The following is a 14,371-nucleotide window of genomic DNA, read 5'->3' on the forward strand; positions in this document are numbered from 1 at the left end:
AAAATCATATGGAGTTATTAAAATCTCCATGTTTGTTGATTTCAGAAAAACCCAGTCCTCCGGCATCACTTGGAGTCAGTGATATAACCAAGGAAAGTGTTTCACTTGCATGGGGCAAGCCTGAGCAAGACGGAGGTAGCAGAATCACCAGTTACCAAATTGATGCTCTTGAGAAGGGTCAGGATAAATGGGTGAAAGTTGGTGTCACCAAGTTCACCCACTTGGTGGTCTATGGCCTGACGCAAAATGCTGAATACTTCTTCAGAGTTCGTGCTGAAAACCATGCTGGATTCAGTGACGCTAAAGACATGATTCTGCCTGTAACAGTTAAAGACCAGCATGGTAAGTTTTTCCCCAGTCCTACATTTATATATTATATTTGGGGCAGCAGGTAGCCTAGTGGTTAGAGCATTGGGCCAGTATCTGAAAGGTTGCAAGATCAAATCCCCAAGCTGACAAGGTAAAAATCTGCTGTTCTGCCCCTGAACAAGGCAGTTAACCCACTGTTCCTAGGCCATCATTGTAAATAAGAATTTGTTCTTCAAGGACTTGCCTTGTTAAATAAATAAAAAATCACAAATTAATAAGGGTAGAGAATTGCTGAGCATAATCCAAGGTATTATGTGTGTAAAGTTGGTTTAAAAAAAAACATTTTCATACAGTATTGCATTTTGATTTGATATCTTCAATGAAATAATATTATTTCCTTTGTCTTAATAATTCTTCATATTCTTTCAACAGACCCTCCTGAGATCAACATGAAGAAGTTCCCTCACAATACAGTCTACATCAGAGCAGGATCAAACCTGAAATGTGAGATCCCACTTACTGGTAGACCAATGCCAAAGGTTTCTCTTTCAAAGGACGATGTTGCACTGAAGTCAACTACGAGATTCAACTCTGAAGTAACCCCTGAATACCTCATCATTACTCTCCGTGAGAGCATTGCTATTGATTCAGGAAGGTATGACATCTGTGCCTCCAACACAAGTGGAACCACCAAGTCTTTCGTTAACATTGTGGTCCTGGATAGACCAAGCGCCCCAGTTGGTCCTATTGAAATGACTGATGTGACAGAGGACAGTGTGAGTCTGAAGTGGTCTCCTCCTCGTTATGACGGTGGAAGCGTCATTTCAAATTACATAATCCTCAAACGTGAAACAACCAACGCCAACTGGACTGAGGTCTCCTCGGCTGTCGCAAGATGCACCATGAAAATCATGAAGCTTACAACAGGACTGGTGTACCAGTTCAGAATCAGGGCTGAGAATCGCTACGGCATCAGTGAGCACATCGACTCTCCAACCGTCAGAGTGGATCTGCCCTACAGTGAGATTTATACTACTCTATTATTGAATATTTTATGATTGTATTTCTTATATAGATGTGCATATGTAAAAAAAATACAGAATATACTAAATGTTATTTTCTTTCATTTTAGCCATCCCTGTAGCTCCATCAGCTCCTATGGTTACATCTGTAACCAGAGAGAGCATCACTGTAGCCTGGAAGGAGCCAGCCTCCAACGGAGGAAGCAATGTTTTTGGATACCACCTCGAGATAAAGGATAGAAACAGCATCTGTTGGCAGAAGGTTAACAAGACTGTTATCCGTGCCACACACTACAAGGTGCCAAACATTGCTGCCGGCCTCATCTATGAGTTCAGGATCGTTGCAGAAAACGCAGCTGGATGCAGTCCACTCAGCAAGATCTCAGACGCAGTACTTGCAATTGATGCTTGCGGTAAGTCGACTTGGTTACTCTCGTTTTGTGATTGCATACCATTGTGTGACCTCTAAACTTTACAAATCAACTACTGTATCTGAACCTCCACATCTATTTTTTTGCAGAGGCTCCAACCAATGTCAGGATCACTGACATCACAAAGACTTCCATCAGCATCGCATGGCAGAAGCCCAATTATGATGGTGGTAGCAAGATCACAGGATACCTGATTGAGAAGAAAGAGGGCGAGAAAGACCGATGGACGAAGGCCAACTTGACCAACGTTTCCGAAACACATTATACTGTGACAGGACTTACTCAGGATGAGACCTATGAATTCAGAGTCATGGCAAAGAATGCAGTTGGATCAGTTAGCAATCCATCCATCATTGCAGGCCCTGCAACTTGTGTGGATACATATGGTGGGTTATGTTCCAAATATGATACATGTAGGAATTTAAGATTGAATTGAACTATGAATTAATGTAATGTCTCTTATTTGTTATCTCATAGGTGCCCCTGAGATTGAAATTCCTGATGAATATCGCGAGGTTGTGAAACACAAAGCTGGAACCACTGTCGAGCTTAGATTTGGAATCATTGCCAAACCAGCGCCTACAATTGAGTGGTACAAGGACGGAAAGGAACTTGACCCCAGGGCCCAGGCTCAGCTGGTACAGAACAACGCTGCTGATAGTTCAACTCTTATCATCAGAGATACCACACGTCTCAACTCTGGAACATATGAGATGAGATTGAAGAACTCTTTGGGCTCAGCATATGCCTACGTCAGATTACAAATTCTGGGTGTGTATTGCTCCTTATCCTTTTTATTTTGGTACCTATATTTAATAATAATAATAATACATTGAATTTATAATGTGCAGTGAATGCATTCAAATAAATAAAAACAGCACACATCTAGACAGAAACTGAAGGAGCCAGGAGTCTGAATTGACTTCAGGTGGTCTGTGAGTGCATTCCAGAGGTGGTATTGACAACCATATGGAAAATTACTCAATACAAAGTATGTCTAACGTGCGATTGAGCAAAGTGAGAAAATAAATGTCTAATGTTCTGTCATTATTAGATAAACCTGGACCACCACCTGGCGAGATTCAGCTCAAGAAGGTCACTTCTAACAGTATCACCATCATGTGGGATCCTCCTGAGGATGAGGGTGGTGCTATGGTCACCCACTACATTGTGGAGAAACGGGAGGCCAGCAGAATTCAATGGTCCATTATCTCTGAGAATTGGGCGGAATGTATCGTGAATGTCCCAAGACTGATCAAAGGCAATGAGTACATCTTCCGTGTCCGGGGAGTTAACAAATATGGAGTCGGAGACCCACTGGAATCTGAACCCGTAGAGGCAAAGAATGCATTTGGTAAGGATAAAACATACGGCATCTGTCCAGCCACCTGAACATATTGTATTGTGGTCCTAACATGCTTATATTCTTTTGCAGTTCCTCCAAGTCAACCTTCCAAGCCTCAAGTCACCATGATCACACACTCTTCAATGACGGTGGTATGGGAAAGACCTGGAATTGATGGCGGAAGTGACATAAATGGATATTACCTGGAAAAACGAGAGAAGACAAGCTTGCGTTGGTTCAAGGTTATCAAAGACACCATTCGTGACACAAGACAGAAAGTCAGCAACCTGCTCACTGGAAAGGACTATCAGTATCGTGTATGTGCCGTTAACAAGGCTGGAGCTGGTCCGTACTCCAAAGAGTCTGACCTCTTCAAAGCTGCTGACGCAGTTGGTAAGTGATTCTCCTCATTGCAATACTTACATTTGCATTTTTGTTATTGCTCTTATCCTGAGCAACTTAAAGTCAGAACATAGGTTTCATGTTTCTTCTACTACTTGTTCATTTAGTTTCTCTTACATTTGACAATTTATTCCTAATTCTAGACATACCAGGTGAACCAACCAAACTCAGAGTAGTCGACTCCACCAAAACATCCATCACCCTGGGCTGGGTGGCGCCAGTGTATGATGGTGGCAGCGAGATTACCAGCTACATTGTTGAGCAGATGAACTCTGAAGAAAGGGAATGGGTTGTCATCAGCCACAATGGAGAAGTGAGGACAACAGAGTATGTTGTGAATCACCTAAAACCAGGAACCTATTACTTCTTCCGTGTATCTGCAGTCAACTGTCTGGGACCCAGTCAACCAATCGAGATGTACCAGCCTGTTCAATCCAAGGATATTCTTGGTTCGTAATAAAACATTCACAACATTGTATTACTTAACATTGTATTTACTTAACTTACTTAACAAATCTCTTACCTATTTTTCTATCTTTCCCTATCCGTCTAACAGAGGAAGCCGATCTCAATTTGGATGTTCCCATGACAACTCAATACACTGCCAAGGCAGGAAGGGATATTGAGGTGTTTATTCCACTGAAGGGCAGACCTGCACCAAACTGTACATGGCGAAGACATGACAAGAACATGGCCAGCGATGCAAGATACACTATCACCAGCACAGAACGTACAACAGTTCTTGTCATTCCAAAGGTCACCCGCGACGACTGCGGCAAATACTACCTGGAGATTGAGAACGGTGTTGGAGAGTCCAAGTTCATCACTGTGTCTGTCAAGGTTCTTGACACCCCATCCACTTGCCAGAAACTGATCATCAAGAATGTCACCAGAGGCAAGTTGACCCTGAGCTGGGATGCTCCTCTAATCGATGGTGGTTCCCCAATCACCAACTACATTGTGGAGAAGAAAGACGCTAACAACAGAGCGTATACAGTCGTGTCATCAGAATGCCCCAACACATCATACAAGATCGACGGTCTGTCGGATGAAATCGCCTACTTCTTTAGAGTGTCTGCTGAGAATGAGCATGGTACTGGTGATACATGTGAGACTGCAGAGCCAGTCAGGGCCACTGAGACCCCCGGACCAGTCAAAGAGCTGGTCGTGACAGACGCTACTAAGACATCAGTGACTCTTCACTGGAACAAGCCCGACCATGATGGTGGTAGCTACATTTCAGACTATGTCATTGAGACAAAAACTAAAGAGGAAGAAACCTGGACTGTTGCTACAACATGCAAACGTTGCACATGTGAAGTTAAAAACCTGAAGGAAAACTCTGTTGTAGACTTCAGAGTGTTTTCTAAGAATGAGAAGGGCCTCAGTGACTTCTCTCAGATTGGGCCCATAACAGTAAAGGAGTTCATTATTCCACCTGAGGCCAACATGATAGATTATCCAAATGGCGAACTCTTTGTTCGCGTCGGTCAAAACATCCATATTGAGTTGCCATTTAAGGGTAAACCAAAACCATCCGTTGGATGGATGAAGGAAAACATTCCCTTGAAAGAAAGTGAACAGATTCGCTTCCATGAAACAGACAACAAAGTGTCTATAACAGTCAGAAGTGCAAAGAAAGAGAATGCAGGCCTGTACACATTGATTCTGGACAACAAGCTTATCAAGAACTTCTTTGATATCAATGTGATCACTCTCGGACCCCCCTCTGTGCCAGTTGGACCGGTCCGATTTGATGAGATCAAAGCACAGGGCATCATTATATCTTGGGATGAACCACAGGACAATGGAGGTGGAGACATCACTTGCTACAGTGTGGAGAAACGAGAGACGGCCCAGGCTAACTGGAAAATGGTTTGCTCTAGTGTGGTGAGGACAACGTTCAAGATACCCAACCTTGTCAAGGGCACAGAGTACCAGTTTAGAGTGCGTGCAGAGAACAAATATGGAGTGAGCAATCCTTTGAATTCACCAGACGTGATCGCCCAACACCAGTACATGCCTCCAGGTGCACCAGGAAAACCAGTCACATACAACATTACCAGTGATGGCATGACTATCCAATGGGAAGCACCCAGCTTTGATGGTGGCTCACCAATCACTGGCTACCATGTTGAAAAGAAGGACAGAAACAGCCTTCTGTGGACCAAGGTCAATTCCAGCATAATATCTGCCCGTGACTACAGAATCATTCAGCTGATTGAAGGACTGGAGTATTCCTTCAGAGTCTATGCAGAGAATAATGCTGGCCTGAGTCCTGTCAGTGAACAGAGCAAACATGCCCTTGCAATCTCCCCAGTTGGTGAGTACACAATGTTTATGACTGTCTATGACAGATGTTATAATGTAGCTGTTATAAAGGCTTTATGAATGCATACATAATAGTGGCTATAGTAAAGGGTTACCTTGTTGTTTTTTCCACAATGAACAGTGTGCTATCATGCTATCATGAATGTGAACTTTATGAGTAAACACTTTACACATTTAGCAACCTGACCTTTCACTTCCTCTTAGATCCACCTGGTACTCCTAACGTCATTGATGTCACACGAGACACCGTCACACTTAAATGGGATACACCCAAGAAAGATGGAGGCTTTAAGATTGTGGCGTACAGTGTGGAGCGACGCCAAGGCAGAGGCAAATGGTTGAGATGCAACTTCACAGACATTAGTGATTTGCAATTCACCATCACCGGACTTTCTGCTGGTGATCGCTATGAATTCAGAGTGATTGCCAGAAATGCTGTCGGCACAGTCAGTCCACCCTCGCAGTCTTCTGGCTATGTCATGACTAAAGATGAAAGTGGTAATATACATTATATTAAATATATATTCAATATATTAAACATACATGCATACAGTGGTCATACAGTGGTCCCGTGTAGCTCAGTTGGTAGAGCATGGCGCTTGTAACGCCAGGGTAGTGGGTTCGATCCCCGGGACCACCCATACGTAGAATGTATGCACACATGACTGTAAGTCGCTTTGGATAAAAGCGTCTGCTAAATGGCATATATTATTATATATTATATATTATTATTATTATATTATCTAAATTATACAACCTAAGTGTGTCTCTATGTGATTAAATGTAGCATTAATTGTATGTTTTTGTGTCTTTCTCTGTTTAGTTTCTCCCGACATTGAGTTCAGTGCTGATACTGCTCTTGTGTACAAGGCTGGTGAAAACATCAAACTGAACTGCAGTATCACTGGACGACCAGTGCCTCAGGTCATATGGTACAAGAACGGTAAAGAGGTCGACAAGAAGATGTTGATTGATATTACCACTAACATCGGCTCCAGCAGCCTTTTCATCAGAGATGCTGATCGCGACCACCGCGGAGTGTACATGGTGGAAGCCAAGAACAGCTCTGGAACTAAGACAGAGAGTGTCAACATCAGAGTCTCAGGTTGGTTTATAGATACAGTGGATTGTTACATTCTTTATTGTCTCTAAAATTGTGATGAAAATTATTTAAGTGGATGGATTCATGCTTAACCATTAGCAATGTATGCTTTCTTCAGATACCCCTGGACCACCTGAGGGACCAGTGCGTTTCACTGGTATCACTACAGAAAAGGCAACTGTCTGGTGGAACCCGCCAGAGAACGATGGATGTGCTGCAATCCTCTATTATACGGTGGAGAAGAGAGAAACATCTAGGATCTCCTGGGCAATGGTGACAAGCAAGTGTGAAGCTTGTTCATTCAACGCCACCAAGCTGATCAAGGGAAACGAGTACCAGTTCCGTATCTCTGCTGTCAACAAGTTTGGAGTTGGACGTCCACTTGACTCTGATTCATTCATTGCACAGATGCAATTCAGTAAGTTCCAACAACTTCTAAAGTGATCACTGACATGTATACTTATGTGTTATTACCTTAAATTATTATGTTTAACACAAACTAATGTTGTTTTGTTTCACAGCCGTTCCAGAAGCCCCAGGAACACCAGACGCCACAAATGTGACTGGAGACACCATCACAATAGGCTGGACAAGACCCAGATCAGATGGTGGAAATGAGATCAAGCACTACATCCTGGAGAGACGTGAGAAGAAGAGCTTGCAATGGGTGAAGGTTTCATCCAAAAGACCAATCACTGAGCTCAGACACAGAGTGACACACCTGACCGAAGGTAATGAATATGAATTCCGTGTCATGGCTGAAAATGGTGCCGGAATCGGACCAGCAAGCAGCACATCAAGACTCTTCAAGTGCAAAGAGCCAACAAGCGCACCAAGTGCTCCTTCACTGGTGAAGGTTACCGACTCCACAAAGTCATCTGTCACCCTGGAATGGATCAAGCCTGTGTTCGACGGTGGAATGGAGATAATTGGCTATATCATTGAGATGTGCAAGGCAAGCCTTAATGAATGGCACCAAGTCAATAGAACAACTTGCATCAACACCACATACACCGCTAAAGGTTTAATGGCTGGTGAGGAATATAGGTTCCGTGTGCGTGCAGTGAATGGGTCTGGAAAAGGAGAAGCATGTGCAGTTCCTAATCCAGTGGAAGCTGTTGATAGACTGACGTCACCAGAAATCACCCTTGATGCAGACTTCAAACAGACACACGTCGTGAAGAACGGTGCCACCGTCACTCTTCATATTGCCTTCTGTGGTAAACCAGCTCCGCTGGCTACATGGACCAAGGCAAGTGGAGAACTTGGTGTTATGACAGATGTCAACACAACTGACACATACAGTACCTTGACCATTGAGAGCTGTACCAGATATGACTCTGGGAAATATACCTTATCTCTTGAGAACAACGGTGGCCGCAAATCAATCACATTTACCGTAAAGGTGCTTGATACACCTGGACCTCCAGGAGCTATCAGCTTCAAGGATGTGACCAGAGGAGCTCTGACAATGCTGTGGGACGCTCCAGCCAACGACGGTGGAGCCCGCATTCAGCACTACATCGTAGAAAAGCGTGAGGCTAGTCGTCTCAGCTGGAAGTCAGTCAGCGAAAAATCCTCACGTCAAATGATCAGAATGACCAACCTAGGCATAGGTGTGCCTTACCTGTTCAGAGTCATCGCTGAAAATATGTATGGCAGGGGAGAACCCTGTGAGATGACTGAACCAATTACTGCAACTGAGGTGCCTGCTCCACCCAAGAGTCTTGACGTCATTGACACTACTAATTCCACTGCTATCTTGGCCTGGCTGAAACCTGAACACGACGGTGGCAGCCGCATCACAGGTTACATTGCTGAAGCCAAAGCAAAGGACTCTGATCACTGGGTTGTTGGCGGTCAAACCAAACTTCTGAAGTTAGTCATTGAGGGCTTGATTGAGAACACAGAATATGACTTCCGCGTCAAGGCTATCAATGAGGCTGGTATCAGTGTCCCAAGAGATGCCTTAGCATCCGTTGTCATCAAGGAGCCTAAGATTGAGCCCACAGCAGATCTCAGTGGCATAACCAACCAGCTCATCACATGCAAGACTCACGATGCATTCACCATTGATATCCCCATCAGTGGCAGACCAGCTCCAAAGGCCACCTGGAAACTGGAGGAGATGAAGCTAAAAGAGACTGATAGAGTGATCATCAAGACTACCACAGAAAAGACCACCCTGGTGGTAAAGGACAGCAAGAGAGCAGACAGTGGAAAATACTACCTCACTCTGGACAATGCCGCCGGAGCAAAGACATTTGCTGTTACTGTCAACGTTGTTGGAAGACCCACTCCACCAGTAGGACCAATTGGAATCTCTGCAGTGTCATCAGACGGCTGTTCATTGGCTTGGACAGCACCAGAGGATGACGGTGGAACGGATATAGACAACTACATCATTGAGAAACGTGAATCTGGATCTACATCCTGGCAAGTGGTGAACTCAAGTTGTAAACGCACCACGATCAAAGTCAGCCATCTGACCAAATACATGGAGTACACCTTCCGTGTCTCTGCTGAGAGCAAGTATGGCGTGAGCAAGTCCATCGAGTCCTCAGCTGTTGTCATTGAGCATCCATTCGGTAAGTTCTATGTACCTACATGTGTTAAATCAATTTATATTTGCTGTAATAGTTTGAAAAAGACACTAACGATGAATTGTTTTTATCTTATTCTCAATATCAGTTCCACCAAGTCCACCAACCCGCCCAGATGTGGTGACAGTATCTGCTACTGCTATTGGGATCAAGTGGGATCTGCCATATGCTGATGGCGGCAGCAAGGTGACTGGATACTGGATAGAGAAGAAGGAGAGAAACACCATTCTTTGGGTCAGGGAGAACAAGCTCCCATGCCTGGATACCCAATTCAAAGTCTCCAGTCTCATTGAGGGCCTGGAGTACCAGTTCAGAGTTTATGCAATGAATATTTCTGGTCTCAGCAAAGCCAGTGAGGCCTCAAGACCAGTAGTGGCTTTGAACCCAGTCGGTAAGTGCAACATTCAAAGGACATTTTTCTAAATATTTTGAGTCTCTTTGATCCATGTTGACATTTGACCTTTCTGCTGATTGTACATTCTTATTCTGTTTCCATGTAGATCCTCCTGGTAAACCAGAGGTGACTGATGTCACAAGGTCCTCAGTTACTATTGCATGGGGTATACCATTCAATGATGGTGGCAGCAAGATTGTCGGATACGTCGTGGAGCGCAAGCCATGGAGTGATGATGAGTGGGATGATGCCCACTGGTTGAAGTGTAACTACACCACCATCACAGAGACTCACTTCACAGTCAGAGGACTGGGTGAAGCAGAAATCTTTGAATTCCGTGTCATTGCCAGAAATGGAGCCGGAGTTCACAGTGCACCATCTGAAACAACAGGACCGATCACCTGCAAGGATGAATACAGTAAGTTACTGTTAGATACTGTTAAGTGACTGTTACGTTTACTCATAGATAAATGTACATTTCACCACATTTCTTTTTTATGATTTATATTTTATTTTTGTCTGTAGCTCCTCCCAAAGCTGAACTTGACAGCTCTCTTGTTGGAGAGCACATCACTGTCCGGGCTGGGTCAGACCTGGTCCTTGATGGTGTAGTTGGTGGTAAACCCGAACCCATAGTATGGTGGGCCAAGGGTGACAAGGTGCTGGAGCTGGGAGAGAAATACTCCTTGACATACACCAGTTCAAGAGCCATGGCCATCATCAAGTCATGCAACAGAAATGACACTGGAAGATATGTTCTGACCGCGAAGAACGCCAGTGGAACCAAGACAGTGGCTGTCAATGTTAAAGTACTCGGTAAGAACATGGAAACAAATTGGAGCTCAACAAAATGTCTTCTTACACTGACTATTACCAGAATAACACATTTGTATGTTTCAATCTGTATTTCCAGATACACCAGGGCCTCCTGAGGACAAGATCACAATCACCAGGGTGACAGAGGAGAAGTGCACTGTGTCTTGGAAGATCCCTCTGGAGGACGGTGGAGATCTGGTCACTCATTACATTGTTGATAGGCGTGAGACCAGCAGACTCAACTGGGTGATCATGGAGACTGAGTGCAAGACTCTGTCTTGTGTCAGCTCCAAACTGATCAAGAACAACGAGTATGTCTTCCGTGTCAGAGGAGTCAACAAGTTCGGACCTGGTGTGCCCTTGGAGTCCGAGCCTGTCATCGCCAGAAACGCATACAGTAAGTGTGCATCCAGTGGCCATCTCATTTTAGTAGATTCTAAACAATTTTAGTCTGATTCTAAGGCAAACCCTTATTAAACATGATTTTTTCCCCCTACATCATTGCAGCTATCCCATCACAACCTGGAGCACCAGAGGTCACGGCTGTAGGAAAAGAGCACGTCATCATTGAATGGATGAAACCTGAGAGTGATGGTGGAAGTGAGATCAAGAATTACCTGGTGGACAAACGTGAAAAGAGCAGCTCCAGATGGACCAGGGTCAATAAGACCTTTACCATCTACGACATCCGCCTGAAGATCTCTGGTCTGCTGGAAGGCAGTGATTACCAGTTCCGTGTTACAGCCGTGAACACAGCTGGAAACAGCCAGCCCAGTGAAGCCTCTCAGTATGCCTACTGTAGAGAGCCAACATGTAAGTTTAAAAAAACAAATCTTTATTCTACTAGGCAAGTCAGTTTAAGAACAAGTTCTTATTTTCAATGGCAGCCTAGGAACAGTGGGTTAACTGCCTGTTCAGGGGCAGAACAACAGATTTGTACCTTGTCAGCTTGGGGATTTGAACTTGCTACCTTTCGGTTACTAGTCCAACACTCTAACCACTAGGCTACCCTCCCGCCCAGTGATCAAACAGTCATTGTCTTATAATCCATCTTTATAATATTACCATTTTTGTTTCTAAAAGTTGACTTATGGTTGACTTTTGAAACACTGAAAAACTACTGCTGTTGAATAACCCATACTGTATTTTGTCTTTACCGATTCCAGACACTCCAGCCCCTCCTTCAATTCCACGTGTGATAGATTCCACCAAGCATAGCATTAGCTTGCAATGGACCAGACCAATGTATGATGGTGGTGCTGATGTTGTTGGCTACGTGGTGGAGGTGCTTGAGGAAGGAACCGAGCAGTGGTACAGGGCCACTCAGAAGACTCTGAAGACCAATTTGTTTGTTGCCGCTGGACTTCAAAGCAACAAGAAGTACAGCTTCCGCGTCGCAGGAGTCAATAGTAATGGCACTGGGGAATTCAGCGAACCAAGTGTGGAAATTGAGCCGGTTGAGAAACTTTGTAAGTTTGTTTTTATGCTTTTACTGTCAATACTTCACAATGGCAGCATTAGTAATGTAAATGGTAACTTGGTACAACTGCCGTTTATAGCAATGTCTACATTGAAGCCCAGCCACACCTTTACACTTTTACAGTTTTTATACTTATGTTGTTAACATGCTGTCATTTTGGTCCCAACAGCAATCCCTGATCTTGATCTTCCTGATGATCTGAAGAAGACTGTGTGTCTGAGAGCTGGTAACACTCTGAGGCTGTTTGTCAATGTGACTGGAAGACCTGCACCAGTATTGACCTGGAGGAAACCTGGCATTGACCTGCAGAGCCGTGGGTTCATTGATACAACTGACAGTTACACTCAACTGATTGTTGAGAAGGTCCATCGTTACGATTCTGGCAAATACACCATTGAGGCTGAAAATCCATCTGGCAAGAAATCAGCAACCATTCTCGTCAAAGTTTATGGTATGTTATGCGGTTACGTTGTCATACTTAAGATGGTTAAATGATTAAGAACTATCTGTAAACCATATAATTATTTAAAGAATAGTGAATTATATGATCTCTGTGCTGTGAACAGTCAGTTAATCCTTTCTGTATTTTCCAGACACTCCTGGACCACCCGGTTCAGTTAGAGTCAAAGACTACACAAAGGAGTCTGTTGTCATCACATGGGATGTACCAAGTATTGATGGTGGAGCCCCTGTGAACAACTACATCATTGAGAAACGTGAAGCTTCAATGAAATCCTACAAGACCGTTACAACAGAATGCAGGAAGACCTTGTTCAGAATCTCTGGCCTGGAGGAATCAGTACACTACTTCTTCAGAGTGTTACCAGAGAACATATATGGTATTGGAGAACCATGTGAAATCCCTGAATCAGTGTTGATCTGTGAAGTTCCCAGCCTTCCTCAGGATCTGCACATTGTGGATATCGGCAAGACCTCAGCAATCCTGAACTGGGAAAGACCTCTTCACGATGGTGGAAGCAGACTGACGGGCTACGTCATTGAAGCTAACATCGTTGGATCAGACAGATGGAGTGCAGTGGCCACCGTTAAACAGTCCATGTCCCAGCACACCGTCACTGGTCTGACAGAGAAGGAGACGTATCTCTTCAGAATCAGAGCTACAAACAGCAGAGGAGTCAGCGAGCCTAGGGAGATTACAGGACCTGTGGTCATTCAGGAACAACTACGTATGTTATATTCTGAATAATATCTGATATACATGGCAGTTAATCTATTTCAAATATGGGGTTTGATACATCTTCGAGATGTTCTAATTTTCAAAAACCATCTTTCCTTTTACAGTGGCACCCTATATTGATCTGACCGGCATTCCACAGAAGATTGTCCATGTGCCAGCCGGTAAACCAATCAACATCAATATTCCTATAAAAGCCCAACCTGCTCCAGTTTGCAGCTGGTCCTTCAATGGTACAAAGATGAAGGATAGTCTTGACCGGGTTAAGATTGAGTCTAATGGAAAATACACCAAACTGACTGTGCGTGAGACAAGCATTGATGACACTGGTAGCTACACTCTTCAAGTGAAGAATTCAATAGGAACTGCAACAGAGATACTCAAAGTTATCATTCTTGGTAAGTGTGTGTGTTCTTGGAAAGCTTCCATACTTGTATTTGTGCGTTCTTATGTTTTTGTTACTGCAGTCATGTATTGGAAAATTCAAAGTACTAACCGTCTGCTTATTTCTATCTAGATAAACCTGGAATACCCATTGGACCAATCACAGTTGATGCTGTTGATGCCACATCGGTAACGGTCAGCTGGGAGCCACCAGAGAAGGATGGCGGTGCCAACGTCAGTGGCTATGTTGTTGAGCAGCGTGACGCTCACCGCCCCGGATGGCTACCAGTGTCTGAATCTGTCACAAGACCCACATTCAAGTTCACCAGATTGTCTGAGGGAACTGAGTACGTGTTCCGTGTGGCTGCAACCAACCGCTTCGGCATTGGAGGATTCTTGCAGTCTGAAGTTGTTGAATGCAAGAGTCTCAAGAGTAAGTCATCATAAATCATAAAACACATTAAATTCCACCTTTTGACAATATGTATTATACACTATGATTTAAACACCAAAACAGTGAGAAAAGTGCCCAAATTTGTGGACTTAGTTTTTACCCT

The 14,371-nt window shown here is 44.0% G+C and overlaps 1 protein-coding gene across 1 annotated transcript in view; it reads left to right on the plus strand.

Annotated features, from left to right (window-relative positions):
* LOC123990012 (titin-like) overlaps positions 1-14,371 on the plus strand; it is a 181,279-nt gene that overhangs the window by 153,872 nt on the left and 13,036 nt on the right. The window contains 23 exon segments of the mRNA XM_046290750.1: positions 46-342; positions 742-1,329; positions 1,442-1,744; positions 1,852-2,148; positions 2,240-2,533; positions 2,817-3,116; positions 3,198-3,500; positions 3,653-3,958; positions 4,066-5,832; positions 6,045-6,338; positions 6,664-6,945; positions 7,061-7,360; positions 7,464-9,530; positions 9,634-9,936; positions 10,046-10,357; positions 10,465-10,755; positions 10,853-11,152; positions 11,263-11,568; positions 11,922-12,224; positions 12,405-12,686; positions 12,829-13,422; positions 13,538-13,828; positions 13,948-14,247. Of these exon segments, the coding sequence (XP_046146706.1) occupies positions 46-342; positions 742-1,329; positions 1,442-1,744; positions 1,852-2,148; positions 2,240-2,533; positions 2,817-3,116; positions 3,198-3,500; positions 3,653-3,958; positions 4,066-5,832; positions 6,045-6,338; positions 6,664-6,945; positions 7,061-7,360; positions 7,464-9,530; positions 9,634-9,936; positions 10,046-10,357; positions 10,465-10,755; positions 10,853-11,152; positions 11,263-11,568; positions 11,922-12,224; positions 12,405-12,686; positions 12,829-13,422; positions 13,538-13,828; positions 13,948-14,247 (10,680 nt within the window).

Source organism: Oncorhynchus gorbuscha, linkage group LG01, assembly GCF_021184085.1.
Source record: "Oncorhynchus gorbuscha isolate QuinsamMale2020 ecotype Even-year linkage group LG01, OgorEven_v1.0, whole genome shotgun sequence".
NCBI lineage: Eukaryota > Metazoa > Chordata > Actinopteri > Salmoniformes > Salmonidae > Oncorhynchus > Oncorhynchus gorbuscha.